At 37.5% G+C, this 20,861-nt stretch overlaps 1 protein-coding gene across 14 annotated transcripts in view; it reads left to right on the top strand.

The window, feature by feature from the left end:
* Positions 1-20,861, top strand: part of DTNA (dystrobrevin alpha) — a 342,095-nt gene that overhangs the window by 240,742 nt on the left and 80,492 nt on the right. For all 14 annotated transcript variants that reach the window (XM_025038598.1, XM_025038599.1, XM_025038596.1 and 11 more), the window contains one exon: positions 11,955-12,168. In XM_025038598.1, coding sequence (XP_024894366.1) covers positions 11,955-12,168 — 214 coding nt within the window. The remainder of the gene's footprint in view (positions 1-11,954; positions 12,169-20,861) is intronic.

The following is a 20,861-nucleotide window of genomic DNA, read 5'->3' as shown; positions in this document are numbered from 1 at the left end:
GATGCACACAGAGAAATGCCTCTCAAGCTTTCCCAACCCCATCGGATGGGTGCCAAAGCAAGATTCAGTGACCTTCCTGGGTGGTCTGCCAACCTGTGTGTCTGGGAGCTGCCAATCAGCCCAGAGCCAGTCAGCAGAGCAATGAAGGGAAACCCAGAAGGTGCTGTTCCACAGCCTGACTACCGAGACCTTGGGGCTCTGGTGAACACTGAGAGAAAAGAGAAGACGGTCAGGAGGACAGGGATGGGAGAATGGCCTCCTCCGCATAACCACACCTGATACTGCAGGAAAGTCATTCCTAATGCCACCTCGATTTACTCCTCACTGAGGTTTTGTTCACGTTTTCTTATTATTATTATAGTCACTCATTTATTTATCGTTCAACAAATGTGGACTGCATTTTGCTAGACCATGGGGAAAAAAGTGTGGTACTATCCCTTAGTGGTCAAATTTAGTATTAGAATAACTTCAAGTTTAGAATCTAATAAATGTGTTCTATTTATTATAAAGCCTTGATTTTGTAATATCGAATGGTAGACATACCCTAAAACTTTGCTATATAAACATATCTACCTTTCATCCCTTGAGCAAACTGTCTTCTGAAGAAAAATAAATTACTTATAAGTATGGTGTTTAAAAGAAATCAAGTGTATCTGTAGCTTTGAAATATGTTAAGTCTGTGGCTATTTTTACTCATTCATGGTGTTGGGCTAGGAATTCTGCTTTACATCCTTTTCAGTCAGGAATTGAAAAGTTCTGTTTGTTTCAGGTGAGGAGAGCATAGCACTAGAGATATGAAGTGACTTCCCTTGGATAAACACCAGATAAAATTATACACTTGAGAACTCAACTTTTAACTTCTAAATATTAGCTAATTGCCATGGTAAACAGCATCACTTCCTACAATATCTTTCAAGCCTTGTCATCAGAAGACAAGCATGTGGACCAGTGAGCCTGCTGCAAAGCTAATAATAATGGCACCAACTTTAAGTAGCTTGATATCTCAGAAAAATTATGAACTTTGATGTAATATCAAATGTGATGCATTTTATTTTTCAAAATCAGCACTGCTGAATAGACAGTGATATTGTGAAGAAGGAAAAGTTGAGGAAAATTTATATAATCAAATAGAATCAGAATCTACTCTGAACATGGTCAAAATCATCATTTTCTTCTCATTTATTATTATGGGAGTGTTCTTCAATCACTAAAAGACAGAGATTTTATTAGAATCAGTGCTTTAGCCTGTGTTTTCCCAAAGGCCAACTCCACGACAGTGGAAGCCCCTCATTTAGATACTGAGCCCAGAGCAGAACTGGAACAAGAAAGGAAAGTCAGTAGACAGCGCAGGAACTTTTAAAACTCCTTATGAAAAGCACCCCAGGACTGTCCACCCAGAGGACAAAAGGAAGTTGCCTTGACCTGTGCTGGTCAAGGGTCATCTCCACGAGTTAACACCCCTGCACTTCTGGGTTGTGCATGTGTGAGCGTTAGGTAAATTCCAGATGTTCATGCTCAGGCATCAGAGGTATGCAGCAAGAGCCTGAAGCCAAGTGCTGTCTGCTTGTAACTGCCCAGAGCTGGTTTGTGTCGTGATGGTCACTTCTGCAGGGGCTGGAGAAAGAGGCGGAGCCAAGATTTTGAAAAGGTATAGGTGTTTGAAACATTACCTATTGTGTACCTTGGTTTTCTGCATTCGAGGTTTTCTCATCAGTATTTTCTACTAACTTTTAAAGATTTTTTTTTTTTTTGGCAAAGATACAGTTCCCATATTCTTGACCTCAGGAAAGACAATCTGTACTGCAAATTAGCCATCTAGCGATCTCTTCATCCCAAATGCTAGCCCAACTCGCAAAAATTTTCCATGCACTAGGAAACTGGGCCATGGCTATTTTCTGAGTGGGTGAATGAAGTGCATTTTCTATTTTCTATTATTTACTCTCATTGCACAAAGACAATTAATTATATATTTAAACACAACAGGGTGAGTGTAGAAAAAAATAATACTTCCAAGGTGATTGCTGCTTATCAACTCTTCAGTGTCCCTGCATACTTTGTCTAAATTAGTGTTCATGTTAGCCAGATGGGCACATGATGCAGAGTCACTGAGATCGGTGGCTAAGGAGGAAAAGCAGAAGACAGTGCTCATGGTTGCTAGCCCTTGTGGATGCTCTTTCTCTCGAAATGTGGCCTCTGGTACCTAAGATTCTGGCCATCTGCTCAAGTCACGATATGCAAGAAATAATAAAGGTACTGTGGGAAACCATACTCAACACGTCCTCTTGAGCTGTCTTAGAATAAAGAGGCAAAGGAAAAGCTTCTAGAGATTATATGCAGTATCCGGCAAACAGTAGTCACTGTATTCCATTCCCCATGCATGACTGAGCACCCAGTTTGAACAAGACATTATGCAAGTAGTTGCAAGGAATATAAAGATAAACAAGACATAGTCCCTGTCTTCAAGTTTCTCTTAATTTAGTGCTGTGGATCTTAAGCTGCTCTCTCCATGAATCTTTTGGAGATTCTGATGAAAAATCACTGACCCTTTTCCCTGAAAACACACATGACCTTTAACATAAAATTTAGCTCATCATTTCAGAGAACTTCCTGTCCCCTGAAGTCCAATCAAAGGTTTAATCTAAAAAATGGAGGGGACAACTAATTGATTAATAACCGTGGGAAATGCAGAGTGTCATAAATGGCCTAAGAGATATGTGAAGGTATTGGGCAGCAACAAAAGGGAAAGTAATTCCACCTGAGGGCATCAGAATGGGCCTCCTCGGGGCCATGCGTGTGTGTAATACCTTGAGAGATAGTGGACTGAAAGTGCACCTGATGAAGAGAGCAGGCTGAGTAAAGGCACATATAAGACAGCCAAGGGCATATTTTGCAATCGTAAGAAGTCCAATGTGGCTGGAGCATGGGACTCAGGAGAAGCTGGAGAGTAATGGGAGATGAGGCTAAACATTAGGAGACTCAAGTCCAACGTTGGTTTTTCCTGCTTCTTGCGTTTTACTCAATAGGCAGTGGAGAATGGCATCACCAGAGCTGAGCCTTATAATATTTCTTAGGATAGATGGAAAAGGGCAGAAACTGGAGATGAGTGAGGAGGCTGGCTATAAAAATCCCAAAGACAGTAAAATACCAAACCTTGGGGCTAAAATGTAGAGAATAATAAGGGTACAGTGAAAGAACCTATACAGAGTTATTCAGTGAAGTCTAAAATTACTAGCCAGAGGGGAGATAAGATATTAGATGTCCTTGCTTCTAAAGTTATTAAATATATTCTGGGCAAAGTTAAATGCTAGCAGTGATAAATTAGTTATTGTTTAAAGCATTCTTTTCATTTACCTTCTCTTACTAACTCTTACTATTTTTATAATCTTTGGTACAATACTTAAAAAAAATAAAGGCTTAATAAATGCTTGTTCAATTGAACAGTTATTGAGCCAACAATTATTAGACCTCATTTCGAATAATGATGATGGTCTACAAACAATTTAAGCCACTGAATACTTCTTCCTGGTAGACATGGAGGACTGGTGTGATATTCAGTTTGACTTTATACCAGAAATATGTTACAGACATATTTGGATTTCTAGGGATGCCCTGGCCATACCCCAGACCTATGGAATCAGAGACACGATTTGAGACCTGCTCACTGCTTAATAGATCACCTCTGGTCTTCACCACTGGACTAGTTAACTCTAGATGGGGATGGGAATTAGCTGACATGGTGGTTTGAAAAAGAAACTAAGCATTAAACTTTATAGGTTACAAATTCTCAATCTTTCTATTTGCTTACTGAAAAATTAGAGAAATGTGAAATAATGAGCAATAGAAAAGTTACTTAGTTACAGACCCCGCTTTCCCCGCTCCCCGCCACCCCGCATACAAACTCCTGTGACCCAGTTAGGTCAATATGAGATCTGAGTGCACCATCTTCATTCGTCACCCTGAGCCACTGATCGCTCGGTTTTCTTCTTCCTGGAGTACCTCCCCTCCTCCTCAACATGTATTCATATCCTACTGTGATTCAGGAACCAACTTGAGCCCTACCTCCTCTCCTTCTCCTCCAAACCTTTCCAATGTTTCCAGCCCACAATAATGTCCCTGTATTTTATGCTGCAGTGGCTTTTTTTTTTTCTTTTTTAAATCTGCACTATGAATGTGAGCTTTTAATAATATAGTGTCTTGTCCTGATCTTCGGTTCGGCCATCTGAGTGTCTCTTTCCATGGGAATTACAACCTTTTTTATGGCCGGGCTCCTATATTTTGTTAAATCACCTGTAACATTAAGAATAATGTATTGTAGAATCTTTAAAACTACTGGTTGGATTTCATTTCTTTTGAAAATATTTTAGAATCTCATTTCTTACTTCCTTTTCCAAATCCGTACCTAGAGGCATATGGCAGTCTTTCTCCATATGCTAATGTCTATATGTGCAATAGATGTGTGGTAAGTTAATGATACGTTGAAATATTCTTTTTTTCTCATGAGCTGAGGCTCTTTGAATTTCAAGATAAGTATTTGATCTGAAGTGAACTAAAATAGTCATCACTGTAATACAATCTCTCATAGACTTAAAATATGTCACATCCATTAAGAGGAAAACAAACCTCAAATTATAGATGAAAACTTGTCTCTTTATAACCGACAAAGTGAAACAAAGAATTGAGAGAATTTGAGGGGAGAAAGTTTTATAATTCTATCTGAACGTGACAGTAAATTTTAATTCCTGTTTTCTCTAAAAAATAATAATATCTAAAAGTATATAGTACTTTACAGTTTACTGTTTTTCATGTAAATGTTTATTATTCCTTAGAACATGTGTAAGATAAAAAGGGTGAATATTATTCCATTTTGTAAATGAAGAAACACCCAAATCTAAGTCTACTATCTCTAAGCCAATTTTTTCTCTATAAGAGAAAATAAATTATTGTGCACATTTAATGCGCTAAATATCTCTAGTCCCCACCACCTATAAGTTCTATGTGGTCAGAAACCTGCCTATATCTTTCACACTAATTCTAGAACCCAGAACAGTGCTGCCACATAATAAGGGCTGAATAAGTGCTTATTGTATGAGTGAAGTTTTAGCCTCTACAGTAGAAACCAAAAAAAAGAAGGCTACTTGGTGGCTTAGGGTAATGAGTTTGAAGAGAAACCTAGAGTCATTTCTGCCACTCACAACAGGATAGGTTCCTCTCCCTACCTCCTCACACCCCATCCCTGTGGCTGCCTAACCCATGTGTGCCAGTCCTTAAAAGTGTTTTTACTTAAAATCTAGTCGGCATTTAGAATACCAAATAGAATTTCCATTTGAGAGTTATCAAAGGAAAAAGACAATGCTTATTTATGTGTTCATCTTTTAGTTCTAAGGACATCGGGATTTTATTGGATAATAAAAGAATGAATCTCCATAATTAACATATTTTAAGAATCTGCTACGTGAATGAACACAATTTGGCACTTCAAACTTACAGCATAAACTGATCAGAAATACCACCTGAACTGGGCTCTCGTACTCTGAAGAGTGTGTTTACAATGGAAAAGCATGCTGGGGATATTGCACTGAAGGTCAGGAAACTTAGATCTAAGGAAGGGAGAATTGGATGAGTTTTCAGGAGAGAAAACCTGTTTCCTTTGCTATGGGATTTGATGTGTAAGACAATAGCAGAACTCTCTCTCTGCATTTACTTGAATGTCTCAGAAGTGGGAAAACAAAGACTCAGACACCAGTCACCATCACTCTAAGCACAGGAAGCCAGGGTGGGTTAAGAGAGTGTGTAAATAGATGCACACACACACACATACCACACACATGCCACACACACACAGTGTATGCACTAGAGGATGTATATATACCCAATGGCATATATAGTCCCAAGGCATATCAACAGATTATCTTTAATTCTCAGCCTAACTGCAATTTCTTTTACTCAGATATAAGAAAGTACGTCATAATGCAATGAGTGACTTTCCTATAGATGTAAACCTCTAAACCCTCTAAAACAATGTGTATACACATAATTACATAAATCATTCTTAAACTGCATAAATTAATTGGTAATTACCAGCTTCTTGCAACACACCTCACAACCTAATAGGACACAGAAGGCTGTCTTGGTGCGAAAAGACTGAAAACTATTGACTTGGAGCAGTGCTTCTCATACTTTAATGTGAATACAAACTGGGGATGTTGTTAAGAATGCAGATTCTGATTCTCTAGGTATGGGGGTTGGGAATGACTGAGAGTCTGCGTTTCTAACAAATCTGATGATGCCTTGCAACTCCAAGTATGGTCTAGACCAGCCACAGCGGCATCGAAGTGCCATTTCCCAACCTCATAGGTGATTTCAGTGTGCCAGCACGGTTGAGAACCACTCCTCCAAAATGATGGGAGTGAAACCATGGTTGTTTATTGACCTTCCCTAGCTGCAGGCCTCCTGAGAGCCTTCTAAAGGTATGTAAATGAGTGGTTGTCAGAATCACCTGGAGAGCTTTGTCAAATCCTAAACTTTGGAATTTTGAGATCTCCCAAGTGCTTTAGAAAAAGGACATTGTGCTTAGATTCACTGACCTGGATCCAGTCTCTCTGATGTGGTCTGGAGAAGGCTAGTCCTGGACTAAATCATGAGATGGACTAAATTCTAAATTTGTCTTTTGATATTCCCTTTCATATTTTACCCTATTTACATGATTCTACTCTTTCTAATAAAGTTTATGACGCCAGTCATTTCTATTAGTTATAAATGCGTTTGGCTTTTTTGCACTTTTCCCAGGAATACTTGGATTTAAGTCCTCTCTAACTATGAAGTAAGAGTCCATCTCCTATTAAAATAGTGTAAGATCAGCAAACAGATAAGAAACATTGCTTGAGATCCACAAACTCTTCTCTAACCGTGTGGAAACATTCCCCCTACTCCCAACCCCTTCTGACCCAACCCTTTCAACCTGAGATTTCTTGGATTTAAGGCAAACTGTTGAAGCTTTGTCTATTTCTATTTATTTATAAAGACAAACCACTGTGAGGCATTAATAATTACTATCTGAAATTAACACTAATATTATTTTTAAGATTCTATGAAATACTAAATTATACTTTTAAGAATACATTTTATTCTTGCTATGGTTAATGTGAACTAAATAATTTTACTGTGCAAACTGTTGCCTTCTCTAGTATATTAGTATAAGATGTATACAGTTAGGTAAATGAGGAAACTCCACTTCCTATCGCCTGTACCTAAGAGCAGGTGCTCTGTGATGGAGTTACAGCGTAGGAACTATTTAGTAAAATGTGCGCACTGCCATCTAGTGGTATGTCATCATTATTACAAACCTAAACATCTTTTTCTAAAATGATTTGATAGCTTGTCAAGCAATATATTTATACAACTGTCAGACTTTTGAAACAGACCTCTTAATAGCTTCCCAATGACTGACTTAGCACATTTCTCAGTGTTCCCATTTAACTAAGCAAAATAATTGCAATACTTATCTTCCTCAATAGTAATTAATAGTGAACAGTTATTATGCACTAAGCGGTGTATGAAGTACTTTACACAGATTATCTCATCTGATTTCCAAAATTCCCATAACCCTATAATGAAGGAACTATTGTCTCCTTTACAGATGAGGAAACTGAAATTTACAGAAATTAAATGACTTGCCCAAGGTCATAACTTGTAGGGGAAGCCAATCGAAACCCAACTGAATGCCTGGGAATCTGCACTATTCTGCACAGTGATCTGCTCCTTCCAAAGTAATTACCAATGAAATAAAGTTTCTAAAAAAACCTTTATGAAAAAGGCCTTTCTCACTAGGTCTCTAATTATCAAGACAGTAAAATCAATTCAAACTCCACTAACTTGGGATTTATGACAACTAAAGTGAATAAGTATCTGCTTTTGTGGCTGGGATCTGATTTGTGCTTCTTTTACAGTACTCACATAATAAATGCTCAAAATTATATGTTGATTAGTTTACTGAATTTGAGGGACTGGGCTAAAACTTAGATTTGGATTTGTAGATCTGGTCAATTAATAGTAGCATAGTGTGGCTGTAGATCAGAGGCCAGTCAATTATTTTAACACTAATAACTATCATTCATTGAGCACCTATTATGTGCCAAGCCCTTGGTCAGCACTTGTATAAACCTTTCCTTTTTTATTCTCACTATAACTCCCTCTGGGTGGTATTAGTGTCCTCATATCTAAAAAAGAATAATAAAATTTGTAAGGTAAAATAATTTTCCCACTGTTTTATAGTTATTAGTAGAGCCAGGAGTGAAACCTCAATCTTAGTGATTATAAAATCTGTATTCTTTCCACTTTGCCACTCCTGGAAAATAAGTACGTACAATATGCATGATTATAGTTTCTCTGTGTACTACCACCCCCTGTGCAATAATGCCTTCGTCTCTTACTGGGACTAAAGCAATCAGCTGCAGCTACTTCCTTATGCATGCCTGTCCATCTCCATTCCTTTCTTCCCTTACAGTCAAAAAGGATATTTTTAAGCTTCACTTCTGATCGTGTCACTCTCTCTCTTGTTTAAAACCTATGTCTTCACACTCTCAACACAAAGATCAAAATCCTTATCATGGCTACAGTGCTCCTCTAGCCTTATCTAGTGCTCTGGCCCCTTCATGACCATAACATAATCCAGTTTTGTTCCTAGCATTGTGTATATCAGAGTAAGTCATAATTCCAATTATCTGTTTGTGTGACTATGAGTCATGTCTGCATCCTCTTCAGACTGTCAGCTTCCTGAGGCAGGAGCTTCATCTGCATTGTTTGCCATTGAGTCCCCAGGTCCTACCACAGTGCCTTGTACATAATTATGAAAACTAGTTTTATTTAAGTCATGTATAATTACCTAGTCTCACAGCCAGAATTAGTATTTTATTTTTCCTTATATTGAGACCGTAAATGTATGGAAACACAAATATAGATCAATTATTTTTAGTAACTTTCATATGGTTTCTGGACATTTTATTTGTCCACATTATTATTTCCTATGTTACATGCCCTATTCCAAGCATTTCACAGGCACTGCTACCCCCATTTAATCTTCATAGTAGTCATCTGAGGGTAGATGCTATTATCAGCTCATTTTTCTAAGATGAAGACTCAAAGAAGTCGAGTAACATGACAGATGATAGGACTCAAACTAAGGCTTTTGTGATTCTTCATGACTGCCTTATTGCTCTTTAGTGATCAAACACATTTTTCGAAGATCTTATTTCACTGTTGAGTCATTTTCTTGTCATGTGCTAACTTAGTCAACAGATATTCATTAAGCTCCTATAATGTGCAAGGCCAGGGCTGTGAGCAGTTTTCACGACAGTCTCTTCCTGTGGCACATATGATATAGAGGGGGAAACAGACAACCAGCTGGTCTATACAGAGAGTGCAGTAAATGATGGGGACGAACAGCGTTCTAAGGTAGCATGTGGGAGGGATACAAAACCTAGAGGCAGAAGATCCAGAAAGACATCCTTAAAGAAGTGGTACTGACATTAAGGTATGATGGATGAGGTGTAGAGGAGAAGTGAGTTGAGCCAGATCAAAAAGAATTTTGCAAGCAATGTTGAAGAGTTGGATTTCAACTTAATTGGAAGTTATTAAAGGACTTTACACATTATACAAGTGACATATCAGATTTGCAGTTCAGAAATATCATCCTGGCTACAGTGTTTAGAAAGAATTAGAGTTGGAGAAAGAATGAGATGAAAGAACTGACTTAGTCCACCAGTATGAGATAATGGTGATAACACTGGGTGGTGGAATTTGGTGATGGGAATAAGGGTTCATGAGATGGAGGAATTAAAGTGATATTTAGGAGATAAGAGTCCATAGGACTCAGTCATCAGTAGTGTGTGCGATGCGAGGACCCGGGGATGAAATCTGGATTCTAGCTGAGGAAGAGGGAGGGATAAGAGAGTTGGGGCCAATCAGTGAGAAGGGAACCCCAGAGAAAGTCGGTTTGACAGAGAGGAGATGAGTGTAGGCTGGGCAAGCAGAGGCTGAAGTGCCTGAGGGAACCCCATACCCACGGGCCTATTTGCCACTTCCATGGACCTATATGATTTCACCTCTGGGAATCTTGAAAATCTCCCCATGCCCTGCAAAGGCTCGGCCTGGAGAGACCTAGGCATCCAGATGCCTTTCATCTGCCAGTAGCCTTTTCTCTTTCGTGGCTTGTGGCCATTTCCTTCCTATGCCTCTTCTCCGGTACCGATTTCACATGATCCATAGCCAGAAACCAGATGAGAAGAAGCCAGTAGCCTGCTTCTTATAGCGACCTGGCCACAGATACCAATCGGGAATGACAGGCCAGATCTTATCATTACTGCTCCTTTTGCATCCTGCACCCAGACATATCCCCAAGGACTAGATACAAAAGATCTGTAGATCAAATTTGTAGGGAATAATGATAGAAATCCCAGCTATTTCCCTCAAAAAATTAAATAAATAAATTCGTCTTGTAGATACCATCACTTTGGGAGTGCTTTTTTGCTAAATTGAAAAATTAGGCAAATAATATTTTAAAAATACAAATAATTTCCTTATGTGATACTCAGAGAAATTTACAAATTTGGAACCCCATCAATCTGAATTCATCCAGATTTAACATTGAAGTAATTCAGTTGGAAAAGTGATTTGTATTTCTCTGCCCCTAAACCAGAGCTATGTCAAAATTTTTTCTTTTGACATAGCTCACATTGTTTTTTGTTTCATATATTGTGTCTGTATACCAGGCACTACTGCTTTTGAATTCATATATTTCCCATTTAAGGAACACCATCCCCACTTCTTAGGTACAGAAAGGAGGGTCTAAGTCTTTGAGGCTAAGAAGGTATGCACTTGTAATAAAAGAGCCATATTTGGACCTAAGGTAATGTATTCATTACCTTATTCGTGGTATGGTTTCTGGGATGTCATAACAAGATCTCAAGGCAAACAGAAATAGAAATGGATTTCTTGACTAGCCTAGTGAAAGTAACTATGACTTAAGATAAATGAGCTGGTCAATAATGTAGCCAAGAAACTGTTTGTTTGTGACCAGCATAGTGAAGTGATCTGGGACTTCGTTCTTTTCCTACATATAGAGATAACTTGTCCTTTCCTCCATCTTCCTTCCTACCTTAACTTTCCCTTTTCTTCTTATTTCAAACCTTATACTACTAAAAATATGTAAATGAAAATATTTTCAATTCTCAGATGCAGTTTTGATATCCTTCCAAATACTAGAATTTAAGGATTTAAGTATTTTTCTCTCTTATTCTTAGGAGTTAGGATATACAATGGGAAAATGCTTTTAAGCCAAATAGACTTCTTAATTATAAACACTAGTATCTACTTCAAAGTTGCTGAGAAACTAAATCTTAAATGTTCTCACCACAAAAAGGAAACGATAATTATGGAATATGATGGAATATGATGGATATAAGATATAGTGTTTGCTAATGCTATGGTGTAATCTCATTGCAGTATAGGAATGTATCAAATCAACACATTATACAAGTTACACAATGTTATATGATAATTATATGTCATTGTTTTTAAAGAAGCCAGATAGACCGGGGCTTGAATGATTGTTTTGTCATTGACTTGGACCTTTGTGTTTTGTCAGTTAACTTTCCTGATCTTGCTTCCTCACATTAATGTAGGAATTATAGCTGTATTTCAAGAGTCATTATGAAGATTAGAAGTAACTATCCACTGCGGTGTTCAGTAAATCATTTGCTTGCTATTATACATTGTACACTAAGTCTTTGAGATCATACACTATGTACACATACTTATGTCAACCCTTACAGTAGTTGAACCCATACGGAAGCCTGAAGCACCTTGACAAAACAGGACAGGTGGTACATGTAAAATAATGAGTTTGCCTTTCCGTACACTTTGGGCTGATGTGTTCACTCTGTTTTAATTTTATGTAGTGCACCTGGTGGACATTTGGAACGTCATAGAAGCGTTGCGGGAAAATGCTCTGAACAACCTGGACCCAAACATCGAACTCAATGTGGCCCGCTTGGAGGCTGTGCTCTCCACCATTTTTTACCAGCTTAACAAACGGATGCCAACCACTCACCAAATCCATGTGGAGCAGTCCATCAGCCTCCTGCTTAACTTCTTGCTGGCAGCCTTTGATCCGTGAGTGTCTTCCGAATATCTATTACTTTCTGCATGTTTCGTCTACCTGTCTTCTTGTCCTTTGGGTCTTTATTCCAAATAATTTTCTAGAGCATCCTACTGCCTCTTTTTTCTTGATCTTTATCTCAATAAAGTTTCTATGTGTTTAACATAAATTTTAAATGCTGTGGAAAAGACTAGAGAGTAAAATGGTGCCAGGAAATTGAATACAATTTTATTTTATGTGCTGACCTTTATTTAACTCATCCCACACTTTCTAGAAACTATGGACACTTGAAAGTGTTGTGTGATGGCATGCCTGTGAAGCAATTTAATGAAGCATGAAGCAGGAGGATGTTTTTTAACTCCCTTCTTTGCAAATTGCCTAAAACAGTGTTTCTGAGGTGTCATAAAAAGACCCTAGAGCAAACAGCGAGAGATTAAAAAGGATTTCTTGACCAGCCTAGTGAAAGTAGCCATGACTTGCGTTAAATGGACTGGTCAACAGTCTGCCACATAAAACAGTATGATGCCATCCATGCACCACAGTTGAAACTCAGCCTCATTATCTTATAATTTCCCTTCATAGAATCAGAGGCTTTTAGAATTGGCTGAGATTTTAAGGACTGTTCTTCCAAATCTTTCATTTTACGAATGAGGAACTAAAGAACAAAGAGATTGTCACTTGTCCAGTGCCTCTCAGCATGTTAGTGGCAGAGTGGGGACTTAGGTATTCAGCTAAGATTTCTTTTCCAATGCATATGTGGCAGCCTTGTGAAATGTAAAAACTCCTCTGAATTATACTGTCAGCCTAAAATTTCAAAGGGGCTCTTGCTAATAGCCCCTGGTCTGGATATCATATCAACACCTCTACTTTCACTACTGGTTTTGAATATTAAAAAGGAAAATTTACTAACTTGACCTTTCAGCAATCACATTTTAAGACTCTCAGAAGACTTTTCTCAGTCTCATTGTCTGGCCAATGCTTAGGAATATTTAAGCCCAGCACTGGAGATGTTCCAGCCAGGCTAATGTTATTATGCCACTTACATACAAAAGTCACCAGCTGTCACTTTGCATCCTAGAGTGGTAACAGAATTGTTTGTGCTCAGTTCGAACAGTATACGTTATTGTCTCTGTGATGTTTATGTTTTGAAAAAGTCTCTAGTTAAAATAAATGACTTTGAAACAAGCAGTCCGTGTGATAGATTCCGTTTTCAGTCTGTGCAGAGTTCAGTACCAATGTACTGCTTTGGGCTCATTGCTGTGGTAAACGCAGGGCAAGTAGCAGGGCTGTGATTCCACATGGCAGGTAGCAGAATGGAACTAGGCTATGGAATTGCTATAACAGCATTTCCACCCTGTCCCCTTAGCAAGAGCATGGCAGCTTTCAGACTTTCCATTCAAGTCTTCTGGGGACTGATTGGTTATAAGCGTTAACAACGGAAAATGTAAAAAGAGAAATATAATGTCTTGCTAAATCTTGGAGTGTTGCTAGAGGATTCATAAGGAATCAAAGCTAAAGAATAATTTTGACCCATTCTATAAATACAGTAAAAGGGTCAGATTAACAATGAGTAAGGGGATTTTGTAAAATATATGGGAGTTAAACTAATAGGGTTAGATTTTTCACTTTTGTTGAGAAATATTGGGAATATCATTTCAAAAAAATAGAATTGTAAATGTTTTCTAAATAACTATGATAATATGGCAGAATTATTTCAAGATCGATGAATGCTAAGCTTAAGGACAATACCAAGGTAAGGGACAGTTCACACAAATGTTCAGAAGAAATGTTTGTTTGCTCCCTACTCTTCATACAGATAGGAAGACCCGTAATGTGTACTTTTAGCAGTCTCATTGTAGATTTATAAGCACATCCACATAAAGAAATCTCACTGAAGAGATGTTTAGACACATCCACATAGAAACCCCAGTCTGCAGGTACTTCTGCCTTCTGTCCTTTGACATAGCAAATGAGTCTAAGCAGTTCTTCTCATACTCAAATTTTCCATCTGATAGCTGTTCAAGTTTTAGACAATAGGAAATGTAAGCCATCAGGAAGTACTGATACCTGAAAATACAACTTAGAAGTGAATATAAGAAGAGAAACAGGAATAAAATGAATGTTTAATTCTACTTCTTATAATAGTAATATTATAGTAATAGTAATAGTAATAGTAATATTATAATTTCCATTTATCCAAATGAGATCCAGGATGGAAATTTGATGTCACTTCCTACCACCTATCCCATGACAGAATGACAGAACCCAGGTGTTTAAGGGAGCCGTCCACATTTTGGTAGACATGAATGAGCCTGATAGGCTCCTGCTGTTATAGAATCACTAAAACGTTTTTTTAATTTATTTTTATTTTTATGGTTACATTGGTTAATGAAATCCAGTAAGTTTCAAGTGTATAATTCAACAGTAAGGCATATATATATTGCACTGTAGAATCACTGAAACATTTAAGAGATTTTCCCTTATTTACTGTATTTTAAATGAAAGTATTTTTTTGATAAAACAAAAAAATTCTAAATAAAAGTTAGAGATGCCTTAAGAACCTAGACTCTTAAAAGAAATGTAAAGGGAAAAAAAGCGGGGTGGGGGAGACAGTATAGCAATTTAAACTCAAGAAGTATATGAACTTGCTTTCAAAGAAGTGTGGTCATTATTTTGGTGGTACCTTAAAATTAACCAGACCCAGCCAGATGGACTCTGCCAAGAAAATGGTCTGAAATGAGGCTCAAAGCCCACTTTACTTGAATGTATCCCCGGGAACCAGATTTGCCTTCCCACAACCATGGTTCCCCAAGAATAACACTTCCCCTTTATCTCCCCCAAAAGATACTTGGATCTCAGTTCTCATACAGACCCTAATCAGTTTCCTGGTTCCAGGGTTACCCTGTCTTTTGGCTAAGACAACCTCTTAGGAAATATAGTACATAGCTATATACATAAGATTGACAGAATGTTAGGACCTAGTATTTAACCTCAGTGGCCTATGTCCATGCTTGCTGTTCTAACATTGAATAGGCAATCTCTCAAGTCTAGCAGATTTTTGTCCTTTCTGTCTTTCCTTCTAAAAATGGCTGAATTCCTGGGAGGGGGTCAGCCAATGACATTGTCAACCAACTTCTAAGCAGACACTTTCCACACCCAAAAGCTAACTTCTCTAGGGTCTCAAGGGAAATGGAGGGGTGTACGGGAAGGATGGGAAAGAGGATCAGAAGAGAAGGGCTGGAGGGTGCGGGGGGAGGAGGAGAATATTAGGAAATAGCCAATCTTCAGTAAGACTCCTCCTCTTGTCTGATTCCTTCTGTGTACTTCAAGAACTGGCCTGCCTTCTTCCCTCGTTTGCTGCCAGCAGCCTTCCACTGGAGGCTTTCTCCTTCAGAACCCACTAACAAATTGGCAGTTTTTCCTCTCACCTCTTGTCCATATACTGGGGTGGGGGGTGGGGGGTGAATCTCTTTGGCTGTGTTCTAAGGACTTTTATTGTTATTATTTTTTAGGAAATTGAAAGTAACAAAAGAAAAGCAACATGGCAGAACCTTACGAGATGAAAATAATTATTTTTAAAATAGCTTTATCGGGGTATGATTGTTACCTTGAAAATAATCTTTAAAAATCTATAACGTGTGGCCTTTTTGAGAGATAAGGTCACAAAATCTGATACACAGTGGAGCCCTGCACCTCTCATGGCCAAGTTGATCACCCTTCTCCAGGTGCCATAGTTCCTTTCACAAAATTCTGCTGTTCTCTTACAGTGCATGTCTTACTGCTGGTCTGACTGCCTCCCACAGGTTAACTTAGAGAGGGACCATGTCTTCGTTGTATGCACAGCATCTGAGACAATACCCAGCTCGTAATCAATCACCGAGTGAATGAATGAATGAAAATCAAAGGTTGACTTTTCTTATCTCTTGTCACACTAACTTATTCTTTTTCTAAGATTTAATCCTTCTCAATCTCCAGTATATCATCAAGACTAATGAGTCCAAGTTTGCTCTGTCACCTAGATTCATACCCTCTAGTTTTATTTCTCCACAGAGAAGAAAACCAGATATTCATGGTGGCTAATGGACATGTCCTATTTTCACAAAAGACTTCAATGTACTTCCCTTATGCTCTTTCTACTTCCCAAGGAAACACTACTAATTTTAGTCTGTTGATTGAGTCTCATTGCAATTTAGGAGAATCTTTCTTCTTAAGACAGTTCCTCATAAAGTAGATTATGTGACAGTGGCCTTGTTTTTAGCAAATATTATTTTCACATATATTCAGCCATTCAAAACTTATAGTAGGCAATGACAAATATTAAAAGGAAGAGTGATTTTTCCTACTTTTGGGTTCAAGCTATATTCTTAATGCCAATTCTCTAATAATAATAATAATATAATAGTTGTAATAATAGCTGAAATGTACTCATTTACTGTGTGCCAGCAATCTTACTGGTTTGGCACTAGTATTATAATTTTCTAAGTTGAGTAAATGATGAAACTGAGACAGAGAGTTTAAATAATTTGCAAGTCATATAGCTTCATACCAGTTGAGGTGAGTGGAGAAAAAAATCGTTTTGTTTCAGGAATCAGTTTAAGTTCAGATCTATTCATGTTTTCTGTTTCATTTTTTAAAATGAGAATTAATGTACTTTTTTTCCTAGGCTTACTCTGCTTATTACAGGATATTATTATTACACTCACATTTCTAACCTTTTCAGTGTGTGGTATTTAGACATAATTTGACAGAATGTATGTGAAAGAAATATTTAGACTTAACAAGTTTTGCATCGTAGATTTAGTCAGTTTTATGACAGCCACCCAGAACTCCAAATTCATGGTAAAATCATCTTTCACAGAGAATACAGAATCCTGGTATTTTTCTCTGTGTTTGACATATCATACCTGGCTGAGCCATTTGAACATCTGTTCCCTCTGCTAAGCCCCCACCCCACCCCCAGCACTAGGAAAGGTACCACAGCACTATTTTAGATAGATGGATGTGAAATAATCCTAGAACTCTGCCAAAATCCTTCTGCCTATTAAGTTTTAAAAATGATTCTGATGTTTAACGAAAGATGTACTTACAAAGTACACAGCCGTTTCTCTGTGTGACAACAAAACATTGTTCAATTTTGAGGCTATGTAGATGTGTGAGAGCAAAGGAAAAAAGATGAGTCATGAAACTAAATGTTCTTCTCTTTTTTTATTATCTATATGGCTAAAACTAAATATTTAAATAGCGCTTACGTGGTTTGGTGATTTTTTTAATTTACACATCTAAATTCTGGATATCCATAGAACATTCTCCTCTAGTCACTAAATTTTGTGGTAGAAAATATTTTCTTCCAAGATTCCTACATGTCGCTAAAATAAAATCTCTTCTGAAGACTTTTCACGATTGTAGATAAATTGAACATCTTTAATGTCACTCATCTTTCTATCAGACTTATACTTCACATGAGTGGCAGTGAGATTTCATAGGGGTAAGAGAGACATGTCAACGGTATTGGTCCTTTTCGTTCTGGAGAAACTCCTGGAAAACACTCCTGGCAAACTCACCTGGCCCGGTGCTATGAGAAATTCTTTTCCCAGATCTTTTGCTAACATTATGGACAGCCCAGAGAGATGCCGGGGCTAAAAAGGGGTTTCTGTATGTTCATATGTTAACTTCACTATCTCAAAAGCAAGAGTAATTATGTATGTGATCACGTCTAAATTCAAAGTATCACATGACTGTACAATCTAATATTAAGGGCCATTAAAGTCAATCTTTGAAATTTTACTCAAACACTTAGTATTTCTCAATATAAAACTTAAGTGGTAAATCAGAAAGTTTGTTTTCCCTTCTGGATTCATTAATTTAACTAAGATATACATTAAGAGTTTGCTGTATGTGCCAGCAGGTGCTATGATAGGCTGGGGATGAAAGTTGAATAAGATGAGGTCCCTGCCCTTTGTAAAAATGTGTCATATTAAAATTAACTGTTTTTTACTTTTCTCCATAATAGACCATGAGTAAATATCCCCAATCTCTTAAGCATTGCCAGTAAATATCTCTTGAGTTACTGAATGAGTGATACATATGAACAAAATAATTCCCAGATAAAGAAGCCAGAAGAAAAAACAATTCTCTGTTAATTAAACCACTAAAATGTATGAGAAAGAGCAGTTTGACTGCCATGCCTTTCCTTATCAAAAATACTTACCAAATGTTTTTGTAAAATCTGTTGGTAAAAGCTTCTGATTTTAGTATTCTTAAAAAGGGAAATAATCCCTCCAGCCTGTTCAAAAAAGAATCAGTCAGAATTCAAATCTCATTTTCGAGGGCTTGAAATTTCATGAGGGGATCTTTTAACTTCAAACAGGAAACTCTTTTGGCAATTTGGAGAAAATTTACATTCTATTCCAAATTTAGCCTGGCGTTTCAGACCTATCCGTATCTATTTGTTGTTTTTCCTTCCTGTCAAAAGCAGATTTTACCTCCCCGACAACTTTTCCCTAAATGTAATATCGTATTAGTTTTAAAAAATCTGTTTGTCTTTTTGAAAGTCATGGAAAATTCAGCCTAGAATAATGCAGTTATTCACTTTTTATTATGATGAATCAAACTTTGAAGTAATCCATGTTTTTAAGACAGACACTTTAAAAATCTCTTGATGTATTTTAACCAAAAGGTAAGCGCTTTCCTGTTTCCATTTCAATCAGTTGGTCCTCAGAAAAATTTGAAAATCTTCAGAGTGAGAAAACAAAGTATAAAAGGGAAATAAAAGATTTAAAGAAACATTGATTTATGAAGCAATTTCAATTTGTACCTTTGATAATCCATGTGTTCCCTTAAATACCCTTTTAGGTATTACTTAAATACCAATATAACAATTTAATTGGGTATTTTTTTGACATCAAGCTAGAATGGGAAACAAAGTTTGCATAGGCAAAACCTTCAGGGTAATTGGCTTACAAATGGAATATATTCCATTATGCCAAAAAACAAATAGTGGGAAAAATGAGTGAAGTATGCATTACACATTGTGTTCTTGCTCTACCATGAAAGGGAAAATACTAAAACAAGTAAAATCTTTACATTAGAAATAAAATTTTTCTTTAATAAAAAATGATAAGCTATTAGTAAATATCTTTTAAACCCATTTCTCATTTACCCTGAAAATACTTGCCAGAGGTGCTTGTGGCTATAGCGTTTACCCCGAGATAATTCGCAGATTACAGTCCTAACCTTATTTCCAAAGTTCGCCATAAAATAACTCGCTTTTGGTATTATTTTCATATGGCTCCACTATAGCGATAGTCTTTGGAAACAAGTGACATCATTCTATTTATAGCATTCTGTTTTTAGAAGAGGTATTTCCATTTACAAAATTTAGTAATTCTCAATCGCTGAAAATGTCAAATCCTAGAAAACATAGCATTCTTATGTGTGACATTAAATTTACACTGGCAGCAACTGCACTTTCTTTTTCTAAACAGGAATTAAAGCTTTTGCTGTTATCTTTTATGCTACTGAAAAATCAGCAGCACTAGCAGCCTTTATTCACAAAGAAAAGCTTATGTGGTCATGTCACTGATTACTGATTCTAAGGCCACCCCAAAAGTCAGTGCTTCTAAATGGATACAATGTATACTATATACAATACTCTCAAACACATCTGGCTCTGTTACATGCCAGCAGAACTGCACATGAAATTGAAGGTCTGCTGTCATAGTTTTTTATATAAACCAGAAAATAACATAGACTTTTTTAATGCTCTCCCTAGTATTGCCCATTCAACTGAGGCCATTTGGCCTGCAGCATTAGGGCCAGTCTATGTTTTTCATCCTCAATACACTCTGGCAGGTCTGCTTCCTGAGTTGTGGCCAACAGCCAATATTCCATATATTTAGTTTTACTACTTTACTCCTAGAGGCATTGCATGAACAGACTCACTTTGTAACAAGATGCCGCTTTCCTGCCAGTTTGCATAAGACTCCTGGGAGCTTCCTGTTATCCATCCTCATAAGCTTGACTTTCCACTTCCTAGACACTTAAGGGATTTCACTGACTGTTAGTGAATCAGACTACCCTAAGGACAGTTTGTAATGAAAGTAGCTCCGTTTGGGATGTCCCAACTTCTCCCTACTGTTTGCTTCTTTTGTTAATGAAATGGGCCAAGGTGACCTTGTTTAAGTAATAGCCTCTGTTAGGGAATCTTGTCAAAGGCCTTTAGAAAATCTGTCCCCCTACCCTCCACTCCCTGCCACCCGCTCCCTTTTCTTCATCCTGTTTTATCTACTGAAAATGTTCTTTAAAAAGATCCATTTGTATTTAAGTCTTTGGTGCCCCATTTTCCATTGTGGAGTAGCTATCTCCACTCATTCTTTAAACTCCTTAAAGGTTTATCGATGCCAGGGCTGAGCAAGGTCTGAACTCACCCAGAGTTGGTGTGCTTACCAAGACCTACATTCATGCATGTCCCCGGAATCTTTCTTCCTGACAGGGGTCACATTGGCAGTCTAGCACAGTAGCTTGCATAACAGTACATTTCGGTGGCCTAATTTCACCCTTGAGTTCCTGCAAAACTCTCATTGAGCTGCCTTCCACTTGGTGATTTATCTAGATTTATTATGTCGATTTGGCAGAATAGCTCTGTTACAACAACTGTTAGATTTAATAGCATTAGTCTTGCATTTCCAAAAATACAAATATATATATA

This window comes from Pteropus alecto, unplaced genomic scaffold (assembly GCF_000325575.1).
Source record: "Pteropus alecto unplaced genomic scaffold, ASM32557v1 scaffold146, whole genome shotgun sequence".
Lineage (NCBI taxonomy): Eukaryota > Metazoa > Chordata > Mammalia > Chiroptera > Pteropodidae > Pteropus > Pteropus alecto.
Note: the sequence above shows the minus strand (reverse complement) of the source record. Positions and strands in the feature narration are given on the sequence as shown.